Genomic DNA, 24,050 nt, shown 5'->3' with positions numbered 1-24,050 from the left:
GAAATCCGAAACCCCCCGAGCCCCCCCGATCCGAGGCAGATCCGAGTCAGGCTCGACTTTTCCCGCCTGACTCGGATCTGAAATCGAGGCAAAACGTCATCATCCCGCCTTTCGGGTCTCGCAGGTTTTGGATCCTATATAAGGTATCCGCGTCGGCGCCATTTTCTTACTCGGCTGTGGACAGTGAAGAGGGAGGGTGGGAGTTAGGGCTGGCTGGGCTGGCTGGGCTGGGCTGTGTAGTGTAGTGTAGTGCAGAGTAGTGTTGTGCTGTGCTGTGCTGCGCTGAACTGCTGTTGTCCATAGGGGCTGTGTCCACTACTTCAAAGTCCATAGGGGCTGGCTGTGTTGTGCTGTGCTGCTGTTGTTAATAGGGGCTGTGTCCACTACTTCAAAGTCCATAGGGGCTGGCTGGACTGTGTTGTGCAGTCAGTTCTCCATAGGGGCTGTGTCCACTCCAAAGTCCTGTGCAGTGTCCCAGTCCTAAAGGTGTGCTGTAGTGTTGTCCAGGGGGTGCTCTGTCCATCAGGGGTGCTCCCCCCAAGTGCTAAAAAAATAATATTTTTTCTGTGTTTGTGAGTTGTGTGCGCAGTTAGCGCACGTGCATCAACAAAGTAGTGCCAAGCGTGCGCCTGTGTCATAAGTAAAGGGCCGGCTGGCTTGACCGTTAAAGGGTGCTGTAACCCCCAAAGTACACTCCAAACCAAATAACAAAATATTTTTTCTGTGTTTGTGAGTTGTGTGCGCAGTTAGCGCACGTGCATCAACAAAGTAGTGCCAAGCGTGCGCCTGTGTCATAAGTAAAGGGCCGGCTGGCTTGACCGTTAAAGGGTGCTGTAACCCCCAAAGTACACTCCAAACCAAATAACAAAATATTTTTTCTGTGTTTGTGAATTGTATGCGCAGTAGCCGCACGTGCATCAACAAAGTAGTGCCAAGCGTGCGCCTGTGTCATAAGTAAAGGGCCGGCTGGCTTGACCGTTAAAGGGTGCTGTAACCCCCAAAGTACACTCCAGTCCAAACCAAAAAAAAAATATTTTCTGTGTTTGTGAATTGTGTGCGCAGTAGCCGCACGTGCATCAACAAAGTAGTGCCAAGCGTGCGCCTGTGTCATAAGTAAAGGGCCGGCTGGCTTGACCGTTAAAAGGTGCTGTAACCCCCAAAGTACACTCCAGTCCAAACCAAAAAAATATATATTTTCTGTGTTTGTGAATTGTGTGCGCAGTAGCCGCACGTGCATCAACACAGTAGTGCCAAGCGTGCACCTGTGTCATAAGTAAAGGGCCGGCTGGCTTGACCATTAAAGGGTGCTGTAACCCCCAAAGTACATTCCGGTCCAAACCAAAAAAATATATATTTTCTGTGTTTGTGAATTGTGTGCGCAGTAGCCGCACGTGCATCAACAAAGTAGTGCCAAGCGTGCGCCTGTGTCATAAGTAAAGGGCCAGCTGGCTTGACCGTTAAAGGGTGCTGTAACCCCCAAAGTACACTCCAGTCCAAACCAAAACAAAATATTTTTTCTGTGTTTGTGAATTGTGTGAGCAGTAGCCTCACGTGCATCAACAAAGGAGCAGCGCCAAGTGTGCGCCTGTGTCCCATAAGTAAAGAGCCGGCTGGCTCATTTCTTAAAGGGTGGTGTAACCCACAAAGTGCATGACTCTCCAGCAAAAATAAAAAAATATTTTCTGTGTTTGTGTTCGCCTTAGCCGCACGTATATATCAATATAACATAAATGGAGGACCAAACTTTCTCCGATAAAAATAAAATAGGGAAAGATCAAGAACCACTTCCTCCTAGTGCTGTTGCTGCTGCTGGGAGTTGTTCATCATCCCAGAGAGGAAGTAGGAACACCATTACTTTTACTAAACAATTGACCCTCCAACAGTCCCTAGCGATGAGGATGAAGTACGACAGCAGTCATCCTGAAGCAAAACGTATAACTGAGTCCTTGACTGCTATGTTGGTGTTAGATGTGCGTCCGGTATCCGCCATTAGTGCAGTGGGATTTAGACAATTGATGGAGGTAGTGTGTCCCCGGTTCCAAATCCCATCTAGATTCCACCTGCATCCTCAAAGCAGCAGCAACAAGCATGCGTCTGTCTGTTAAAGGATGGTGTAACCCTCAAAGTGCGCTCCACAAACAATAAAAATATTCTTCTTCTTTTTTCTGTCTTTGTGAATTGTGTGGGCTGTAGCCGCACTTGCATCCTCAAAGCAGCAGCGACAAGCATGCATCTGTCTGTTAAAGGGTGGTGTAACCCTCAAAGTGTGCTCCACAAACAATAAAAATATTCTTCTTTTTTTTTCTGTCTTTGTGAAATGTGTGGGCTGTAGCCGCACCTGCATCCTTAAAGCAGCAGCGACAAGCGTATGTCTGTCTGTTAAAGGGTGGTGACACCCTAAAAGTGTGCTACACAAACAATAAAAATATTGTTCTTTTTTTTTCTGTCTTTGTGAAATGTGTGGGCTGTAGCCGCACCTGCATCCTTAAAGCAGCAGCGACAAGCTTGCGTCTGTCTGTTAAAGGGTGGTGACACCCTCAAAGTGTGCTACACAAACAATAAAAATATTGTTCTTTTTTTTCTGTATTTGTGAATTGTGTGGGCTATAGCTGCACTTGCATCCTCAAAGCAGCAGCGACAAGCGTGCGTCTGTCTGATAAATGGTGGTGACACCCTCAAAGTGTGCTACTTAAACAATAAAAATATTCTTCTTTTTTCTGTCTTTGTGAATTGTGTGGGCTGTAGCCGCACTTGCATCCTCAAAGCAGCAGCGACAAGCATGCATCTGTCTGTTAAAGGGTGGTGTAACCCTCAAAGTGCTCCAAAAAATTTAAAACTATTTTTTTAATGTGTTTGTGACTTGTGTGAGATGTAGCTGCACGTGCATCAACATAGTAGCAGCGCCAAGCGTGCGCCTGTGTCATAAGTCAAGGGCTGGTTTGGACATCTGGTCCGGACTGAAGGACGTGCCAAAAATTTCTGACAAGTATACTGTCATTGCATATGATACTGTCCTCAAAGCAGCAGCGACAAGCGTGCGTCTGTCTGTTAAAGGGTGGTGACACTCTCAAAGTATGCTACACAAACAATAAAAATATTCTTCTTTTTTTTTCTGTCTTTGTGAATTGTGTGGGCTGTAACCGCACTTGCATCCTCAAAGCAGCAGCGACAAGCATGCGTCTGTCTGTTAAAGGGAGGTGACACTCTCAAAGTGTGCTACACAAACAATAAAAATATTCTTCTTTTATTTAATGTGTTTGTGACTTGTGTGCGATGTAGCTGCACTTGCATCCTCAAAGCAGCAGCGACAAGTGTGCGTCTGTCTGTTAAAGGGTGGTGACACCCTCAAAGTGTGCTACACAAACAATAAAAATATTCTTCTTCTTTTTTCTGTCTTTGTGAATTGTGTGGGCTGTAGCCGCACTTGCATCCTCAAAGCAGCAGCGACAAGCGTGCGTCTGTCTGTTAAAGGGTGGTGTAACCCTCAAAGTGCTCCAAAAAATTAAAAACTATTTTTTTAATGTGTTTGTGACTTGGTGCGATGTAGCCGCACGTGCATCCTCAAAGCAGCAGCGACAAGCGTGCGTCTGTCTGTTAAAGGGTGGTGACACCCTCAAAGTGTGCTACACAAACAATAAAAATATTCTTCTTTTTTTTTCAGTCTTTGTGAATTGTGTGGGCTGTAGCCGCACTTGCATCCTCAAAGCAGCAGCGACAAGCGTGCGTCTGTCTGTTAATGGGTGGTGTAACTCTCAAAGTGCTCCAAAAAATAAAAAACTAATTTTTTAATGTGTTTGTGACTTGTGTGCGAAGTAGCCGCACTTGCATCCTCAAAGCAGCAGCGACAAGCGTGCGTCTGTCTGTTAAAGGGTGGTGACACCCTCAAAGTGTGCTACACAAACAATAAAAATATTCTTCTTCTTTTTTCTGTCTTTGTGAATTGTGTGGGCTGTAGCCGCACTTGCATCCTCAAAGCAGCAGCGACAGGCATGCGTCTGTCTGTTAAAGGGTGGTGACACCCTCAAAGTGTGCTACACAAACAATAAAAATATTCTTCATTTTTTTTCTGTCTTTGTGAATTGTGTGGGCTGTAGCTGCACTTGCATCCAAAAAGCAGCAGCGACAAGCGTGCGTCTGTCTGTTAAAGGGTGGTGACACCCTCAAAGTGTGCTACACAAACAATAAAAATATTCTTCTTCTTTTTTCTGTCTTTGTGAATTGTGTGGGCTGTAGCCACACTTGCATCCTCAAAGCAGCAGCGACAAGCGTGCATCTGTCTGTTAAAGGGTGGTGACACCCTCAAAGTGTGCTACACAAACAATAAAAATATTCTTCTTTTTTTTTCTGTCTTTGTGAATTGTGTGGGCTGTAGCTGCACTTGCATCCTCAAAGCAGCAGCGACAAGCGTGCGTCTGTCTGTTAAAGGGTGGTGACACCCACAAAGTGTGCTACACAAACTATAAAATTATTCTTCATCTATTTTCTGTCTTTGTGAATTGTGTGGGCTGTAGCCGCACTTGCATCCTCAAAGCAGCAGCGACAAGCGTGCGTCTGTCTGTTAAAGGGTGGTGTAACCCTCAAAGTGCTCCAAAAAATTAAAAACTATTTTTTTAATGTGTTTGTGACTTGGTGCGATGTAGCCGCACGTGCATCAACATAGCAGCAGCGCCAAGCGTGCGCCTGTGTCATAAGTCAAGGGCTGGTTTGGACATCTGGTCCGGACTGAAGGACGTGCCAACAATTTCTGACAAGTATACTGTCATTGCATATGATACTGTCCTCAAAGCAGCAGCGACAAGCGTGCGTCTGTCTGTTAAAGGGTGGTGACACCCTCAAAGTGTGCTACACAAACAATAAAAATATTCTTCTTTTTTTTTCTGTCTTTGTGAATTGTGTGGGCTGTAGCCGCACTTGCATCCTCAAAGCAGCAGCGACAAGCGTGCGTCTGTCTGTTAATGGGTGGTGTAACTCTCAAAGTGCTCCAAAAAGTAAAAACTAATTTTTTAATGTGTTAGTGACTTGTGTGCGATGTAGCCGCACTTGGATCCTCAAAGCAGCAGCGACAAGCGAGCGTCTGTCTGTTAAAGGGTGGTGACACCCTCAAAGTGTGCTACACAAACAATAAAAATATTCTTCTTCTTTTTTCTGTCTTTGTGAATTGTGTGGGCTGTAGCTGCACTTGCATCCACAAAGCAGCAGCGACAAGCGTGCGTCTGTCTGTTAAAGGGTGGTGACACCCTCAAAGTGTGCTACACAAACAATAAAAATATTCTTCTTTTTTCTGTCTTTGTGAATTGTGTGGGCTGTAGCCGCACTTGCATCCTCAAACCAGCAGCGACAAGCGTGCATCTGTCTGTTAAAGGGTGGTGACACCCTCAAAGTGTGCTACACAAACAATAAAAATATTCTTCTTCTTTCTGTCTTTGTGAATTGTGTGGGCTGTAGCTGCACTTGCATCCTCAAAGCAGCAGCGACAAGCGTGCGTCTGTCTGTTAAAGGGTGGTGACACCCTCAAAGTGTGCTCCACAAACAATAAAAATATTCTTCTTTTTTTTTCTGTCTTTGTGAATTGTGTGGGCTGTAGCCGCACTTGCATCCTCAAAGCAGCAGCGACAAGCATGCGTCTGTCTGTTAAAGGGTGGTGACACCCTCAAAGTGTGCTACACAAACAATAAAAATATTCTTCTTTTTTTTTCTGTCTTTGTGAATTGTGTGGGCTGTAGCTGCACTTGCATCCTCAAAGCAGCAGCGACAAGCGTGCGTCTGTCTGTTAAAGGGTGGTGACACCCTCAAAGTGTGCTACACAAACAATAAAAATATTCTTCTTTTTTCTGTCTTTGTGTATTGTGTGGGCTGTAGCCACACTTGCATCCTCAAAGCAGCAGCGACAAGCGTGCGTCTGTCTGTTAAAGGGTGGTGACACCCACAAAGTGTGCTACACAAACTATAAAAATATTCTTCTTTTTTTTCTGTCTTTGTGAATTGTGTGGGCTGTAGCTGCACTTGCATCCTCAAAGCAGCAGCGACAAGCGTGCATCTGTCTGTTAAAGGGTGGTGACACCCTCAAAGTGTGCTACACAAACAATAAAAATATTCTTCTTTTTTTTTCTGTCTTTGTGAATTGTGTGGGCTGTAGCCGCACTTGCATCCTCAAAGCAGCAGCGACAAGCGTGCGTCTGTCTGTTAAAGGGTGGTGACACCCTCAAAGTGTGCTACACAAACAATAAAAATATTCTTCTTTTTTTTTCTGTCTTTGTGAATTGTGTGGGCTGTAGCTGCACTTGCATCCTCAAAGCAGCAGCGACAAGCGTGCGTCTGTCTGTTAAAGGGTGGTGACACCCTCAAAGTGTGCTACACAAACAATAAAAATATTCTTCTTTTTTCTGTCTTTGTGAATTGTGTGGGCTGTAGCTGCACTTGCATCCTCAAAGCAGCAGCGACAAGCGTGCGTCTGTCTGTTAAAGGGTGGTGACACCCACAAAGTGTGCTACACAAACTATAAAATTATTCTTCATCTTTTTTCTGTCTTTGTGAATTGTGTGGGCTGTAGCCGCACTTGCATCCTCAAAGCAGCAGCGACAAGCGTGCGTCTGTCTGTTAAAGGGTGGTGTAACCCTCAAAGTGCTCCAAAAAATTTAAAACTATTTTTTTAATGTGTTTGTGACTTGGTGCGATGTAGCCGCACGTGCATCAACATAGCAGCAGCGCCAAGCGTGCGCCTGTGTCATAAGTCAAGGGCTGGTTTGGACATCTGGTCCGGACTGAAGGACGTGCCAACAATTTCTGACAAGTATACTGTCATTGCATATGATACTGTCCTCAAAGCAGCAGCGACAAGCGTGCGTCTGTCTGTTAAAGGGTGGTGACACCCTCAAAGTGTGCTACACAAACAATAAAAATATTCTTCTTTTTTTTTCTGTCTTTGTGAATTGTGTGGGCTGTAGCCGCACTTGCATCCTCAAAGCAGCAGCGACAAGCATGCGTCTGTCTGTTAATGGGTGGTGTAACTCTCAAAGTGCTCCAAAAAATAAAAAACTAATTTTTTAATGTGTTTGTGACTTGTGTGCGATGTAGCCGCACTTGCATCCTCAAAGCAGCAGCGACAAGCGTGCGTCTGTCTGTTAAAGGGTGGTGACACCCTCAAAGTGTGCTACACAAACAATAAAAATATTCTTCTTCTTTTTTCTGTCTTTGTGAATTGTGTGGGCTGTAGCCGCACTTGCATCCTCAAAGCAGCAGCGACAGGCATGCGTCTGTCTGTTAAAGGGTGGTGACACCCTCAAAGTGTGCTACACAAACAATAAAAATATTATTCATTTTTTTTCTGTCTTTGTGAATTGTGTGGGCTGTAGCTGCACTTGCATCCACAAAGCAGCAGCGACAAGCGTGCGCCTGTCTGTTAAAGGGTGGTGACACCCTCAAAGTGTGCTACACAAACAATAAAAATATTCTTCTTTTTTCTGTCTTTGTGAATTGTGTGGGCTGTAGCCGCACTTGCATCCTCAAACCAGCAGCGACAAGCGTGCGTCTGTCTGTTAAAGGGTGGTGACACCCTCAAAGTGTGCTACACAAACAATAAAAATATTCTTCTTCTTTCTGTCTTTGTGAATTGTGTGGGCTGTAGCTGCACTTGCATCCTCAAAGCAGCAGCGACAAGCGTGCGTCTGTCTGTTAAAGGGTGGTGACACCCTCAAAGTGTGCTCCACAAACAATAAAAATATTCTTCTTTTTTTTTCTGTCTTTGTGAATTGTGTGGGCTGTAGCCGCACTTGCAACCTCAAAGCAGCAGCGACAAGCGTGCGTCTGTCTGTTAAAGGGTGGTGACACCCTCAAAGTGTGCTACACAAACAATAAAAATATTCTTCTTTTTTTTTCTGTCTTTGTGAATTGTGTGGGCTGTAGCTGCACTTGCATCCTCAAAGCAGCAGCGACAAGCGTGCGTCTGTCTGTTAAAGGGTGGTGACACCCTCAAAGTGTGCTACACAAACAATAAAAATATTCTTCTTTTTTCTGTCTTTGTGTATTGTGTGGGCTGTAGCCACACTTGCATCCTCAAAGCAGCAGCGACAAGCGTGCGTCTGTCTGTTAAAGGGTGGTGACACCCACAAAGTGTGCTACACAAACTATAAAAATATTCTTCTTTTTTTTTCTGTCTTTGTGAATTGTGTGGGCTGTAGCTGCACTTGCATCCTCAAAGCAGCAGCGACAAGCGTGCGTCTGTCTGTTAAAGGGTGGTGACACCCTCAAAGTGTGCTCCACAAACAATAAAAATATTGTTCTTTTTTTTTCTGTCTTTGTGAAATGTGTGGGCTGTAGCCGCACCTGCGTCCTTAAAGCAGCAGCGACAAGCGTGCGTCTGTCTGTTAAAGGGTGGTGACACCCTCAAAGTGTGCTACACAAACAATATAAATATTGTTCTTTTTTTTCTGTCTTTGTGAATTGTGTGGGCTGTAGCTGCACTTGCATCCTCAAAGCAGCAGCGACAAGTGTGCGTCTGTCTGTTAAAGGGTGGTGACACCCTCAAAGTGTGCTACACAAACAATAAAAATATTCTTCTTCTATTTTCTGTCTTTGTGAATTGTGTGGGCTGTAGCCACACTTGCATCCTTAAAGCAGCAGCGACAAGCGTGCGTCTGTCTGTTAATGGGTGGTGTAACTCTCAAAGTGCTCCAAAAAATAAAAAACTAATTTTTTAATTTTTTTGTGTCTTGTGTGCGATGTAGCCGCACTTGCATCCTCAAAGCAGCAGCGACAAGCGTGCGTCTGTCTGTTAAAGGGTGGTGACACCCTCAAAGTGTGCTGCACAAACAATAAAAATATTCTTCTTTTTTCTGTCTTTGTGAATTGTGTGGGCTGTAGCCGCACTTGCATCCTCAAAGCAGCAGCGACAAGCATGCGTCTGCCTGTTAAAGGGTGGTGACACCCTCAAAGTGTGCTACACAAACATTAAAAATATTCTTCTTTTTTTTTTTTCCGTCTTTGTGAATTGTGTGGGCTGTAGCTGCACTTGCATCCTCAAAGCAGCAGCGACAAGCGTGTGTCTGTCTGTTAAAGGGTGGTGACACCCTCAATGTGTGCTACACAAACAATAAAAATATTCTTCTTCTATTTTCTGTCTTTGTGAATTGTGTGGGCTGTAGCCACACTTGCATCCTTAAAGCAGCAGCGACAAGCGTGCGTCTGTCTGTTAAAGGGTGGTGTAACCCTCAAAGTGCGCTCCACAAACAATAAAAATATTCTTCTTTTTTTTTCTGTCTTTGTGAATTGTGTGGGCTGTAGCCGCACTTGCATCCTCAAAGCAGCAGCGACAAGCGTGCGTCTGTCTGTTAAAGGATTACATCGTTGACAGCATTGAAGTAGGCATGTCAGACAGTCCGTACCTGTACTGGCTGGAAAAAGAAGCAATTTGGAGGTCCCTGTACAAACTGGCTCTATTTTACCTGAGTTGCCCCCCTCCAGTGTGTACTCCGAAAGAGTGTTTAGTGCAGCCGGGAACCTTGTCAGCGAAAGGCGTAGGAGGTTGCTTCCACAACATGTGGAGAAGATGATGTTCATAAAATGAATTATCAACTCTTCCTGGGAGACCAGCCTCCAGAACGTACAGAGGGACCTGTGGTTGTGGATTCCAGCGGGGACGAATTAATACTCTGTGAGGATGAGGATGTACACAACACTGAAGAGGGTGAGGAATCGGTGGATGAGGAGGATGAGGACGACATCTTGCCTCCGTAGAGCCAGTTTGTGCAGGGACAGATTAATTGCCAGCTTGTTTTGTGGGGGCCCAAATGAACCAATCATTTCAGCCACAGACGTGTGGCAGACCCTGGCACTGAAATGATTGCTTTGTTAAAGTGTGCATGTCCTGTTTATACAACATAAGGGTGGATGGGAGGGCCCAAGGACAATTCCATCTTGCACCTTTTTTTTCTTTGCATTATGTACAGTTTGGGGCCTAGTTTTTCAAACTGCCATCCTGTATGCCACTGCAGTGTCACTCCTAGATGGGTCACGTGTTTGTGCCGCCCACTCGTATCTCTTAGCATAGTCATCCAGCTACCTCATTGCAACCTTTTGGACATAAAAACACTATTGTGAGGTGTGAAGTGTTCAGAATACACTGGAAATGAGTGGAAATTAAGGTTATTGAGGTTAATAATAGCATAGGAGCAAAAAAACCCACAAATTCCTTGATTTTAGCTGTTTTTATGCTTTTTTTAAAAAAAATACAGATCCAAAACACAAAACCCAGAACCCAAAACACGGAAGGGTGGTTTCGGCAAAACCAATCCAGATCCAAACACGAAGAAAGATCCAGATCCAAAACCAAAACACAAAACACGAAAAGTGGCCGGTGCACACCCCTAATATATATATATACACAGTACATGATGGGGGCTTGTGCTGAGTGTCACAGGCATTATTAACTGCACTTTGAAAGAGCACTCACTGACAGCCAATAAATGGATGGCTATCAGTGAGTGCCCTTTCAGAGTGCAGTTAATGCCTGTGACTGACTGGATATATCAAAATAAGGGAGCTCTAAAAATACAGCTGCGCCCTCTGAGCACATTTATTAAAACAGTAAACATTGACTACTATTACTAATGCTTTGGGGCTAATTTACATATGACTATAAGTGATTTTTATGGCACGCCCTTCAGATATAGCAGGACACGCCCACTTTACCGCCGCGCTCATAGGTGCTGCTTGCACAATCTCCCTGAAATGCTTTTTCAAAAGTAGGCAAATATGCCCACACTGTAACCTGCACTGTATCTGACCCGCAGGCACGGAACACTGTTTTTATGGTTGGGGAGATTTGATTGATGATATTACTAATTTGTAAAACATTTGTAAACAGAAATAACTGCCGTTAGTTTGTGCCGTTGCTCTGTTTCTTAGTTTAGCCAGCCTTTAGCCTATATTGGTGAACAAAATTGTGAGCTGTGACTGGAAATAAATGTTATTGAGGTTAATAATACTCTAGGCACAAAATCAGGCCCAAATGATGTGATTTAAGCAGTTTTTGTCAATTGCTGAAAAAAAGCCAATTCTAAAACCAAAACTGGACAACGAATTAGTAGATTTAGGGCCTGATTCAGAGAAGGACAGAATTGCAGAGTCACACAAAAGTATAATTGTATGAAAATCTGTATCACTATATATAGTAACCTAATCTTACTTTTTGCAGTCAGTGATGTCCGGCTCCCATATTGGATCACTGAGCTGATATTGTTAGAGCCAACACAGTATCTGAGCACCACAAAGCAGTAATATGTATCATAGTCTGTTTCTTGAACCCCCGTTATATGGAGATCAGCCAGTCCTCTCAGCTCTGTCCTTCCTCTGTAGCTGGGATGAACCATCTCTTTGGAGGGGTGGTAGGCATACACATCACTTCTATTGCCGACTCTCCAGTAGATTCCAATCCACATAGGGTCTCTGTCTGATGGGAGGGAGTACGAGCAGTTGAGGGTGACAGAGTCTTCTGTGCTCCCTGATGGCTCAGGCTGATGGGTTATTATTTCAGGATCAATGTTATAGGCTGAAAAGATAACATGAGAAATGATGACGCAGATTTCATTTATAATTACCAGCAAGAAATATTCACAGTTTTAACACTATAAGAGCTATATAAAGGGATGTTAGATGCTGGGAATCTATTTATAGCATTGTATACATCTCATAAGATCCTGTGATATATAACAGAGAATAAGGACTGCCTCACATTCAGCTTTCAATTTCTTCAAAGAACCACACAATATAATAATGCAGTATCCATATGTGCTTGCTGCATGCACAGGACCTCATTCACAATGCATTCTGTAAGACTAGATTTTGTGCTATGCACCAACTTACTCTCCATACTCAGGAAAACCACAGTAGAAGAACGCTTTTACACATTCACTATTTTCTTTTATATTATCTAACAAATGTCACCAAATAGATCCTCAGGCACTAAGGAAAACACTCCTTGAGAAATTCATGTTCTCCACACTGGGGGCTCTATTCAGACCCACTCGCTAGATGCGTTCGCACGCACCCAGCGTATGCAAATCTGGCACACACCCAGCATAGCAGGCGATCGCACGGTAAGGCATAAGCACGCCCACTATGTCTTGGCGTGCGATCGCCCTGTGTATGCAGACGCCCACCAGACTGTCTTAAGTTGCCCACTTGCGCACGTCATCTCCAGGAAGTGTATGCAACCATCGGTACATCGGGTACCATTGGAAGCGAACGCAGCGCTTGTGGTTGACTATAACCTACCGCAAGCACTGCGAGCACTTCAGTGTAAAAACCAGCCAGGTGACGTGTACTATGACGCTGCCTCTTAATTATGCACGCCTCTGAAACTGCATTAAGACGCTCGGGCACACTTGCGTTCGCACATCCACTGACCCCGTTTCCAGTGGCCAGCCCCTGGCACCACCCACAAATGGCTTCTCCTGTCACTCATTCTGCTGGGCTGTCTATGCCCAGTGTGTGAACGCTTCCCGATCGCTCAGACTGGTTCACACACACGCGCAATGCGATGCGTACACATGTACAGAATGCAAACATCGGCTGCCTACGTGCGAACGCTTCCAAGCGAGCGGGTCTGAATCAGGTCCTGGGAATCTTCCTCTTTAACGTGAAAAGACGTGTTTCCCCAGAAAAAAAATATATAAAACCACACAGGGTAATATAGTCAAACTTTTATCCACTTAAGACACACAAATATTCTAAATTCCTACCAGAAGATATGGTCTACATATTGCACAGTCTCCATATTGGCTCCTTAGGGAGGCTTCATTCCCTAAACAATCAGGACTTCTGAGCCTGCATGATGCCATCTTGTCACTGTGTTAAAGCGACATAGTGAACAATAGTCATGTTAAACTTAGTTTGCGATATATTGCAACCACTGCGGTGTTCACCTCTTGCATTCTGCACCACTTCCAATATACAGTCACCGGCTGGCGGTCTGTATGCTCCATCCAAGCTCTGCGCAATGCTAGGAGCATAACTTTGTGTACGGCTGTACATTCAGGTTACTGCCAAAAAAAACACTCCATTGGTTTAGTACTGGGCTGTTCAGTATCTGCAGGTGCTCTACCATCTGCAAAATATTCTGACAAGTGGTACATCTGTGCACCCAGCCTTCATTTATCAAAACAGTCCTCCATTCACCAAGTCACACACCTAGTACCCCCCATCAAAACCGACACACTGGTGTATACCACACAGATGCAGCCAACTTGTTGCAGCTATTTCTTGTTTAAATAGGTGAATTTGGGCAAAACAGGTGCATGATGTAGCAATACGACACATACTGTAGTTGCTTCAAAAACACTTATAGGAACACACACAGATTATTTGGATAAAGGCAGAGTTACATCCCGGCTGTCATCCAATCATGATGTTTGGTGAATTTTTGGTCTCTGAACAGCAATAATTTAAAAGATCTAGAGGTAGATGTACTAACCCGTGGATTGTCAAAGTCACCAAAGACCGGCAGTGATAACTAATGGGTTTAAAGTGGTAATAAAAATAAATGTTTAAGCATTTGTTTATGTTGCTGCTTTAATCCCATTGGTCAATGTCATCAATCAGTGATATAATTGTAGCATTATAAATGGAAAGTTGGGTAAAATGCAAAGAATTAAGTAAAAATTAAATTTGAAAAACATAATACACTGTAGTGTCAATATCAAAAAACCTTAGGGGCAAAATGTAATAGGGTCCGAGTTTGGAAAATGTGCAAGTATACTGTATGCCTTAGTGTGCGAGAACATGTAAACTCACATGTTTCTCATACCCCCGCAACTCACAATGCCAAAACATGCATCCAGATGTTTTGCCATTATGAGGACACAACTTTGCTAATGTAATAGAGTGCAAGTGTTTAAGTCGGACACTAGTACTGATTTAAATCTCATAAAAAATTACCTGCTTCAGGCTAGGGAGTCTAGCCTGAGCAAGTCCGAGTTACACAGAAATATGCACAGATCTGTGAGATCCATGCATGCTTCTTTGTGTATAAAAATAGTAAAATGGAAACATTAAAAAAAAAGACGTGGGTTTCTACCCTAAAAGCATAGCCAGCTGCGGCCTCTGTTGAGCCTGTCCTGGTTCTTAAAATACAGGGAAAAAAATATTTAGGGGTACCCCGTATTTTCATCGATCAGCACAAGGCTCAGTGAGCTGCTCCTGGTTGTGGAAATATGGGTAACAAAAATAGTAGGGGTCCCCCGTATTCTCCGCAACCAGCACCAGACTCTTTCTAGTGGGGGTGTAATGCCACAGCTGGGGAACCTTTTTACTTGTGAACCATTTTACTGGGTCCCCCAGCCAAAGTATTATACCTGACCTCTAGTCCCCTCTCCAAGGCTATCACTAGCACACTATCACTGGCACACCTGGGTGGTGGTTGCTGGGTTGATTGTCTATAAAAATGGCATGAATAATATTGTCTTTTATTGGAGAACTAGAGGTGCAAGCAAGCCTCCCTGAATGCTAGTACTTGTAGAGCCACACATATCACCATATGGGGCATTAAGGTGCCACCGGTACCTCTAGTTCACATTCAAAGGAAATATTAAAATAAAGACAAGACTCACACACCGTAAAAGTATAATTTCATTTAAACATACATGCACACTCACATTGACACTCAGGCTTACTCACCTATAATCCCTGTAGCCATTCACATGTACTTGTCCAGTAGCATCCACTGTGACAAGGACAGCACACACCTAACATGGTTATAGAACTACAGGATGTGAGATCTAGTAACGGTATTTTGGGTGTCCAAGTCTGAGCAGCAGCAGGCATGATTGCTGACACCTGTCAGTTTTTTTAAAAAAGGTTTCAGACACAGAATACAGGAATCCTGATGGTGAATTAGCCACCCAGGCAATAGGCCAGGGGTTGGATACTGTTAGGAGTCCTGGATCTGCTATTTGGACACTGCTGTGTGTGTGACTTCTGTGACCTGTGCTATAACCTGTGACTTACTTGTAACCTGCTAACATTTTGCTAAGAACTGCCTTTATTGGAAAACTGTGGAGAACTAAACCTTTCATTTGAAACTTCTACACTGGTGTATGTGATCCTTGTCACACTACGTAACCTGTAAAAATAATTCCATACTCACTTAATCCTAGTTTAGAACATGACCTTTTCAGTCCAATGTTTAAAGCTCAATATTTTTTCTTGGGACAGTAAGAGGCAATTAATTTTGAAAGATGTTAAATCGATGAAATTGTGTTTCTGGGGATGAATTACACATTTTTTAACAGTCAATTTTCTATTTGTTTTTTTTAAGTATTAGTAAATGTGTGATTTAGCCGCAGAAACACAACATCGCTTTTCATAAATTTTAAAATGATCAAAATTTATTAAAATCAACCGTTAGTAAATATTCCCCTTATTAACATCTAGGGCGGGATGCACCAAATGGAAAATGCGGTAAAACCCGTTTACTGCATTTTCCGTATGCAGCAATCTCCTGGCCGCCGGGCTGCGATGCGGAGGGTAACGCCAGCTACTGCTGACGTTACCCTAAAGAAGCCTATGGGCTTTTACCGCATTGCGCTGGTATGAGGGATCTGATCGGATCCCTCCCAGCATGCCCTGCGGCCGTCCCGTCACTGCACATGCGCAAATGGACTCCCGGGTCATAAACCCAGAAGTCCACTGTGCAGGAGAGATCGCAAAGGACAGCTCTTATCAGAAGAGCTGTCCTTTGTGCTACTGATCGCATATGTTAGTGCATATGCCAGCTGTACAATGGCGATAAGTATTACTACATCCCGCCCCTGTACTGTTAGCCAATCTTATTTTTATTTTTATTTTTTTTAGGGGGGGGTACAGGCTGAATTTCACATTCTCAAAAAAAATTAATGTGGGTTCCTGTTAGAAAATTGGTCGCTGTAATTTTTCCATTTCAGTTGGATAACATGTAGATCAGGACACGCATACGCATGTTAATGACAAAATGCTCGAGATGGCTGTGGTAATTTTTCCGCAAAAATCATGCACATAATTGGATATGGACCAGAGTGTCCATCACCCAGAAATGTATTATAGCAAATTTATCAGACAAAGGAGCTCATTTAGACTCACTCGCAAGTTGCCGCCGCTCGCTTGCAAAAAGGGGCCAGAAATTTAAATGAAGTGCTTGCACTGAGTCGCATAAGGACGCCCACTATGTTCTAGCGAGCTATGGCAAAGTGTGCTTGCAAGTGTATAAAGACGCCCCCTTGCCACTCGCAACACACGTCATCTCTGGAAAATGTATGATTAATTGGGACCATTGAGAGCCATCGGAGCTGCTCGCAGCCCTTGAGGTTGCCTTAGCCTGCCGCAAGCACTGCGATCAGCGCTGGCTGAAATACATGCAGGTGACGTGTACAATGACGCTACTTTGCTAATTATGCACACCCTTTAAACTGCATTTTGGCGGCCTGGCACACCTGCGTCCGCAACACCACTCCCCCATTAACAAGTACCTTCTCCAGTTACCACCCTCAAACAGCACTATCTGTCACTCAAAGTAGTGCCCTGATATTGGTTTACGAGCAACCAAAATCAGATCGCAAAGACTGGCTTGCGCACGCACACTGCGAATTATACGCATATGCAGATGGGCGAAAGTCGCTCAGAGCGAGTGAGCGCAACTTGGCGAGCAGATCTGAATCAGGTCCAAAGTCAGCAACAAAATATAATTTTCATTCTGTGAGAGATGGGGCTTGCAGATGTTCTCATAGTTCAGTGATTATTTGCCACTGCGCATGAGCGAGAAGTTCTGAAAACCTTTATAACGCAAGCGTCACACAGAGAGTATGCACAAATATGCTGTTGTGATTGGGACAGCCAGAATCAGAAATGGAGCGGCTAAGTGATGGGGGTTCCAAGATGTTGGCTGGGAAGTAAACGCAAAAATAGTCTGTCTAATGGGCGTGTTGTGAGTGTGTCAATGTGAGCTGCTACGTTCTCAGACACACAGCTACAGGGGCCATGTTCAATGGAGATACTGTACCTGCCATAGGGCTGGAGGAGGTGTAGATATTGCATGCGATGTTGGCGTGTCAGCAATAACCAGCAGTGTGAGAGCGTGCAGAGAAGCTGGAAGTGGACATCTCAGGGCTTGCACAGTCAGACGCTGGCTACTACACCAGGAGGAGGCGGAAACTAGCATTTGCTTATTATCACAGCTCCAACTCGGGCAACAGACAAAAAAGAGGATGCAGCAGTTCCCACCTCTGAACTAGGCCCAATGTGTTCTTCCCCCATCCATGGAAAACTATTTTACTGGGCATTATTATATGTGTTCACAGGAGATCACCAGACATCAGCCGCTAAGGGGGCCACATAATTTAAAGAGATTCCCTCTTTCAAATGTAAACAAAGACACATTTAGAGATGTACTGTATTATTGGGTGTTATAGGTCATGTAAGGCAATCCCACCCATATACAGAGACTATTTTCTATAGCACAGGGTAATATTGTCTGGAGATCACAGGTGATCACCACGTAATAGCTACTCCTCCCATATATATGGAAAATGGGATGCAGTCAGGAAGCTGATGGTCGAAATGCCGACCGCCGGCTTACCGATTGTCTAATCCCCGACAGCGTTCTAATGACAGGCGTCGAAATCCCGATGCCTGTCATTTAACCTACGCTTGGAGCCTGATGCCCGGCATACCAATCAAAGGTAAGCACGGGCGGAGGGTTATGTTAGCGGCTCCCGGGGGGGACTTAGGGATAGGGTTAGGCTAGGGGTAGGAGGGTTTAGGGTTAGGCATCCCCGGGGGGGAAGTTAGGGTTAGGCACCCCTGGGGAGGTTAGGGTTAGGCACCCCCCCGGGAGACTTAGGTTTAGGCTGTGGGGAAGGAGGGGTTAGGGTTAGGCACTTACAGGGGAGGTTAGGCACTTGGGAGGGAGGTTAGGGTTAGGCTCCCCAAGGGAGGGTTAGGGGGGGTAGGTTAGTAAATACATTAAATACTTACCTGTCGGGATCTTCACTGCCGGTCTTCTGCCATCAGGATTAGAACCGTCCGGCGGTATTCCATACTGATCCCCTGGAAATCATTTTTTAAAGTGCAGATTAAAATTGTCCAGTGATCATAGGTGATCACCAGACAAAAAGGACTAAAGGGTCATGTTATTTAAATGGGTGTCCCATATGGATGCCAGGTTGGGGGAAGACCATCTCCCATCCCTCGAGTCCATGATTTTACTTTAATACAAGAGCTTTTGTCTAGTGATGACACTGATCTCCTTGGGGGCACAGAGTATGAAAGAAGGGACTCCCATCTTTCAAATTAGAGTCCCCCTTTCTTTCTAGGTAGCAGGATTGGGAGGATAGCAATTTCCATATTTTTTTTTACAAAAGTCATTTGCACGCATGCATGTATGTGTCGATCACATGTCACAATCAATCCCGGCAGCTGCCAGCAGTCCCCATGGGTCATTAGGACCAGTAAGAGAAAGGCCTCTCAGTTCAGAGGATAAGAGGGACTCGACTTCTTTAGTTTAGCTGTATTCATTTATTTCCTTGTCACAAGCCGCTGCCTCAGCTTATTTCCTTCTCAGGTCCCGGTTGTTCCAAGCAACTTGGTACACTGTGTCTTCTGGCTGGAAGGTCTGATGGTCCCTAAAGCTGAAGAAGCAGGATGCTTGGTGGCCATGGGGGCTGCTGGGGCTGCTTTCAACTGACAGGTGGACATCCAGCACTGCAGCTGCTCCTAATTTGTATTAGAGTCCCTCCTTCCAATACTGTCTCAGAGGGATCTCCAGGATAATAAGTTACATTCATGCACCTTCTTCTTGGACGTTTTCTCCAGCTGAAATCAACTATGATGTTGGAAATTGGGAACTTTTTTCCATTAACATGTGCTTTTGAAGACTGGAGATACTGGTTGGAGGGGGCAAGCATATGGTCACTATATATACTGATCAGAAAAACTTTTCTTACATTGAATCCGCAAAAAGGCTAAATTCAAGACATGCTTGTGGGCATTATTTTTCACTCGTTTTAATTTTCTAATTGCCTTTAGACCCAGTGCTAAGTATGTGAAGGCTGATGCCTTATCCCATAGTTTTTTGCCAGTATAACATTCTGCATTCTCCAAAATTCTTATCATTCCCAGTACTTGCATTCATGCCGGTATTGCCCAGAATTTAACTGTACAAATGTGATTATTGCAGACACAAGCATCCTCAGAATCTCCTTCTGGACTTCTATTCATTCCTAGAAAACTTGGAGGAATGGTCATGACCAACTATCATACCATTAAGACTTCTGGGCAACCAGGTATCTCCATTACCCTTGAGTTGTTGTCTTGTTCTGTCCGTGACCTTTAATGACTCAAGATGTTTAGGAATTTGTACAAACCTGTGAAACTTGTGCTAGGGCTAAGACTCATCATGTAGCACTGGCTGGTCATCTTTTGCCTCTCTTTGTACCTTCTAAACCATGGTCACATATCATCATGAATTTTATTGTGGACCTTCCAATATCCTCCAAATACAACCTGATCTGGACTGTGGTTGATCATTTTAGTAAAATGGCTCATGTCATTTCATTACCCAAACTTTCCACTGCCAAGGAACTGGCTCATTGTTTATTCAACATATTTTTAGATTGCATGGTTTACCATAAGACATAATTTCAGATAAAGTTACCCAGTTCATTGCCCACTTCTGGAAGTCATTCTGCTCTGCCTTGAACATCAACAACAGCCTCTCTTCTAGATATCACCACACGGTCTAATGGGCAAATGAAACATGTTAATCAGTCTCTTGAATAATACCTCCGCTGTTACATTTCAAAGTGTCACATTTCTAAGTGTCACAATGACTGGGCTGAACATCTACCGCTGGCAGAATTTGCTTATACCAGCTCCTGTCATTTATCTTTCAAAATGTCTCCTTTAATGTCGTAACTAGACATCATCCGAGGGCTACTTCTTTTGAGCCCACACTATGAGCTTCTGATACACCCATCTCAGTCACCCATCTTAAGACCATATGGAAGAAGGTTCATCATGCTCTTCAGAAAGCTTCTTTCCGCTAAAAAACTGTTGCTGATAAGCATTGAAAACCTTGTAAGCATTGAAAACCTTTTATAGTAGGTGATATGGTATGGTTATCGACCAGGAACATTAAACTTTGTCAGTCTTCACAGAAGTTGGGTCTAAGATACATTGGTCTGTTGTTATACAAGACAATAATGTTGTCTTTCACCTTAAGTTTCCAAAACTTCTCAAAATCAACAATAATTTACATTGCTCCCTTATGAAACCAGCATTTTTTTCCCAGGAAATGCAGAGTCTGGTGCACTAGGATGCCTTCTCGAGTTGTAATTCTAGGCCATCATGAATATATCATTGAGAAGATCTTAGACTCAAAGTTTGCATGGGGGCAAGTGCATTTTTTGATCCATTGGAAGGGCGATGATCCAGAAGAGAGAGTATGAAAGATCTTTGCATGCACTGGAACTTCTAAGATCCTTCTTCAAATAATTCCTGGATAACCCCAGTTCGAGGAGTTCCTTAACCTCTTTTCAAGGGGGAGTACTGTCCCAAGCTGTCACTGCGGCTTGCTTTCTTCTCGGGTCACGGTTGTTGCCAAGCAACCAGGACACCGCATCTTCTGGCTGCAGGGTAAGATGATCCCACTGGTTGCTGGGCATCAGTGATGCTGGGCTAAGATGTGCCTGCTGTTGCCCAGAGACCAGGATGCCGAGTGGCTGTGGGGCTGCTTCCAACTGACATGTGGACGTGCATCACTGCAGCTGCTTCTAATTTATATTCGAGTCCCTTCTTCCCAAGATGCTGTTGATTAGTGGAACTTCCTGTTATAAGGCAGTCAGCCGAACTACTCTCTACCAGTTATACTGTAGCTTATACCTCGTGTGTTAGACCCTGGTCCTTGTCCATGTTTGTGAAGAATGTCTGCCAACCAGAATTTCTGGCCAGACCCTGTGGACTCCTTTTTCTGTATTCACCCTGTGGCCTTGCCGCTCCAGCCCACTATGTTGCTATATATTGAGCCTATGGCCCAGTTGCACCTTGCTTGTAGAGCCCACAAGCATCTGTTTCCAGTCTAGTCACTTGCCACACATACAAAAAAAAATAAGTTAAGCGCTTACCCTGAATTTAGTAGATGAATTAATTTACCCATTTATTTATGGGTCTCAGTATTTATCAATACAATCATAAATCAATTAGATCACAAATTCAATATAAAATATCTGTAAATAACACTCTGCATGGTGCAACAGAAAATTCAATTAGGGAAAATGTCTTTAGGTTTTAAATTGATCAAATAAGCATTGCACTAAGGGCCTGATTCAGACCCGGTCACAACACAGCGATCGCAAGCAGCCATCAGGGGTTGGGTATGCAAATCCCGTGATTGCATGGCCTGGCTTAAGGACGCCCTATATGTCTTAGCGTGCACTGGCAAAGAGATTGCAGGCTAGTCTAATGCCGCCACCGTTTCCCTTTGCAGCACACATCATCTCCAGGAAGTGTATAAGACAATCAGTAACATCGAGAACATCGCACCCTAAACCTAACCCTCCCAGGGGGTGCCTAACCCTAACCCCCTCCTAATGATGCCTTACCCTAAGTCCCCCCAGGGTTCACTAAAACTAACCCTCTTCCCCCGTGGCTACCCACTAAGACTAAGGCTTACCTTTGTTCGGTATGCCGGGTGTCGGGATTTTGAAGTGGGGCTAGAGATGGGCATCAGGATTTCAACGCCTATTTTTAGTCCCCTGATGGGCTGTCAGTGTCGGGATATTGGCGGTGGGATAGCGCCCACCATTATCCTGACTGCTTCCCTTCCATAATAAGGCAGTAACTTTAGAGTGTAAACTGTAGATCCATATGTGTTTTGATATAGTGTACTCAGTGTATTAACTCATATCCTGTAGACAACACTTATGAGGCCACTTGGCACATCTAGAGTATTACAGATGTTGGCTCTAGTCTTTGTTGTTCCCTGTGATATTTGACCCTCTTGTGGTTCTAAAGAGGGTTTCGCTGGTAATGGCCGTCCTGGGGTGAGCATCTGAGCGGACCGTGGTGGAGGCACAATTTTTAAGTGTGGCAAGAAGGTATGCTCACAGGCAGAGTCCCGATAAAGTGCATTGTGAAATCCTAAGTGTTTCTGTCTCCTTGACACATTTCTCTAGGTATGGCAACCCCAGGTTTCATCAGAAGGCAAGATATTGTGTGTGGAGCCGGAAAGAGGTATTTATAGCAAAACCTCTTCTCCCATTTAATTAAGGAAAAAATGATACTTGTGCTTGGAGGGAGTATTCATGGATACCAGAATATACAGGTAGCTTTTCACATTAATAGGCATATTGTGCACCATGCAATAAAATATAAAAATAGAACATTCTTATAGGTATATAGAAAACAGGAAAATACGATTAATGTTTGTAAACAATTCTGAGACTATTAAAAAATAATAATTTTAAAATTTTAAAAAGAGTGGAGCTGATGTTAGAGAGGGGGATTTATATATTACCCTAACTACATACACAATTCTCAAGCAGTGATTTGCAATTTGTTATTATTACCAGAAAGGCTGGATGAAGGAATGCGAGTGTGAACATTTAAAAATAACAAAAATACCAATAGTACCGTATATACTTGAGTATAAGTCGACCCGAATATAAGCCGAGGTACCTAATTTTACCACAAAAATCTGGGAAAACGTATTGACTCGAGTATTAGCCTAGGGGGGGAAATGCAGCAGCTACTGGTAGCTTCCCCCAGTAGTAATATCCCCCCCTGGTAGTGCCCCCAGTAGTAATATCCCCCCCTGGTAGTGCCCCCAGTAGTAACCACCCCCTGGTAGTGCCCCCAGTAGTAACCCCCCCTGGTAGTGCCCCCAGTAGTAACCCCCCCTGGTAGTGCCCCCAGTAGAAACCCCCCCCTGGTAGTGCACCCAGTAGTAATATCCCCCCTGGTAGTGCCCCCAGTAGTAATCCCCACCCCTGGTACTGCCCCCAGTAGTAGCCCCCCCAGTAGAGAGAGACGTAATAAAATAAATAAACACCTGAAACCCCGCTCCTGGACCCGACTCTGCTACCGGCTCCTCCGGCCGCTTTGCATTATGGGAGATACGTCATGACATCATGACGTCTCTCCCATTACCCTCTGTGGGAGCCGGAAGATGGATCCCGCAGTGGGAGCAGCAGCAGCCGATGAGAGTCTGACAGACTCTCATCGGCTGCTAATTACAACAAACACACAGCTGCTGTTGGTCACAGAGACACAGTCTGGACCGCGGCCCGCATGGTACGCAGCTGAGTGAGGCACCCTCCAATATGTGGTGCCCTACTCAGCTGCGTAACAGGAGAACTGGCCCTGGTCCTGGAGCATCACTCGAGTATAAGCCGAGGGGGGGCTTTTTCAGCACAAAAAATGTGCTGAAAACTCGGCTTATACTCGAGTATATACGGTAGTCCATAATTAACCAGTTATTTAGAATTATCCACATATTGAGCAATATAAAATAAATAAATGATAAAGATACCGGGGGTCATTCAGACCCGCTCGCGAGCGAAGGTCGCTCGCTAGTGGGTCGATGTTACCCCAATGCGCATGTGCACAACGGAGGGAGCTCCGTCGTGCGCATGCGTGAGACCCGGACTGTGACAGCCAAGCTGTCGCTCTGGGTCTCGCACCAAAGGGGGCGTGCTGTCGATGGTGACTGACAGCATGCCCCCTATGGTGGGCGTGCCGGGGGCGTGGCTGCCAGACGGAGGCGTTCCCATGGGAACGCCTACCATCTGAAACCGGCCCCACTGACATCAGTAATGATGTCAGTGGGAGTGATTTTGACTCTGATAGAGCCAAAATCACTCCTGGGCTTACGGCAGCGAGACCCTACTGCAGGGTCTCGTCGCAAACGCCCGATGGTCGCGATGGTCAAAGACCATCGCGACCATCTTTTTGGCCGCTCGCATATGCTGTGGGTGGTCTCCCACAGGTATGCGAGCGGCCACGAGTCCGCTCCATTTTCAGGTAGGAGG

General features: G+C 44.7%; 1 protein-coding gene across 1 annotated transcript in view; it reads right to left on the bottom strand.

Moving 5' to 3' along the window:
• Nucleotides 1-24,050, bottom strand: part of LOC148506843 (uncharacterized) — a 79,039-nt gene that overhangs the window by 6,119 nt on the left and 48,870 nt on the right. Inside the window, exon 4 of the mRNA XM_088446089.1 lies at nt 11,183-11,545. Within this exon, the coding sequence (XP_088302215.1) occupies nt 11,183-11,545 (363 nt within the window). The remainder of the gene's footprint in view (nt 1-11,182; nt 11,546-24,050) is intronic.

Source organism: Taudactylus pleione, unplaced genomic scaffold, assembly GCF_031769625.1.
Source record: "Taudactylus pleione unplaced genomic scaffold, aTauple2 ptg000393l, whole genome shotgun sequence".
Classification (NCBI taxonomy): Eukaryota; Metazoa; Chordata; class Amphibia; order Anura; family Myobatrachidae; genus Taudactylus; species Taudactylus pleione.
Note: the sequence above shows the minus strand (reverse complement) of the source record. Positions and strands in the feature narration are given on the sequence as shown.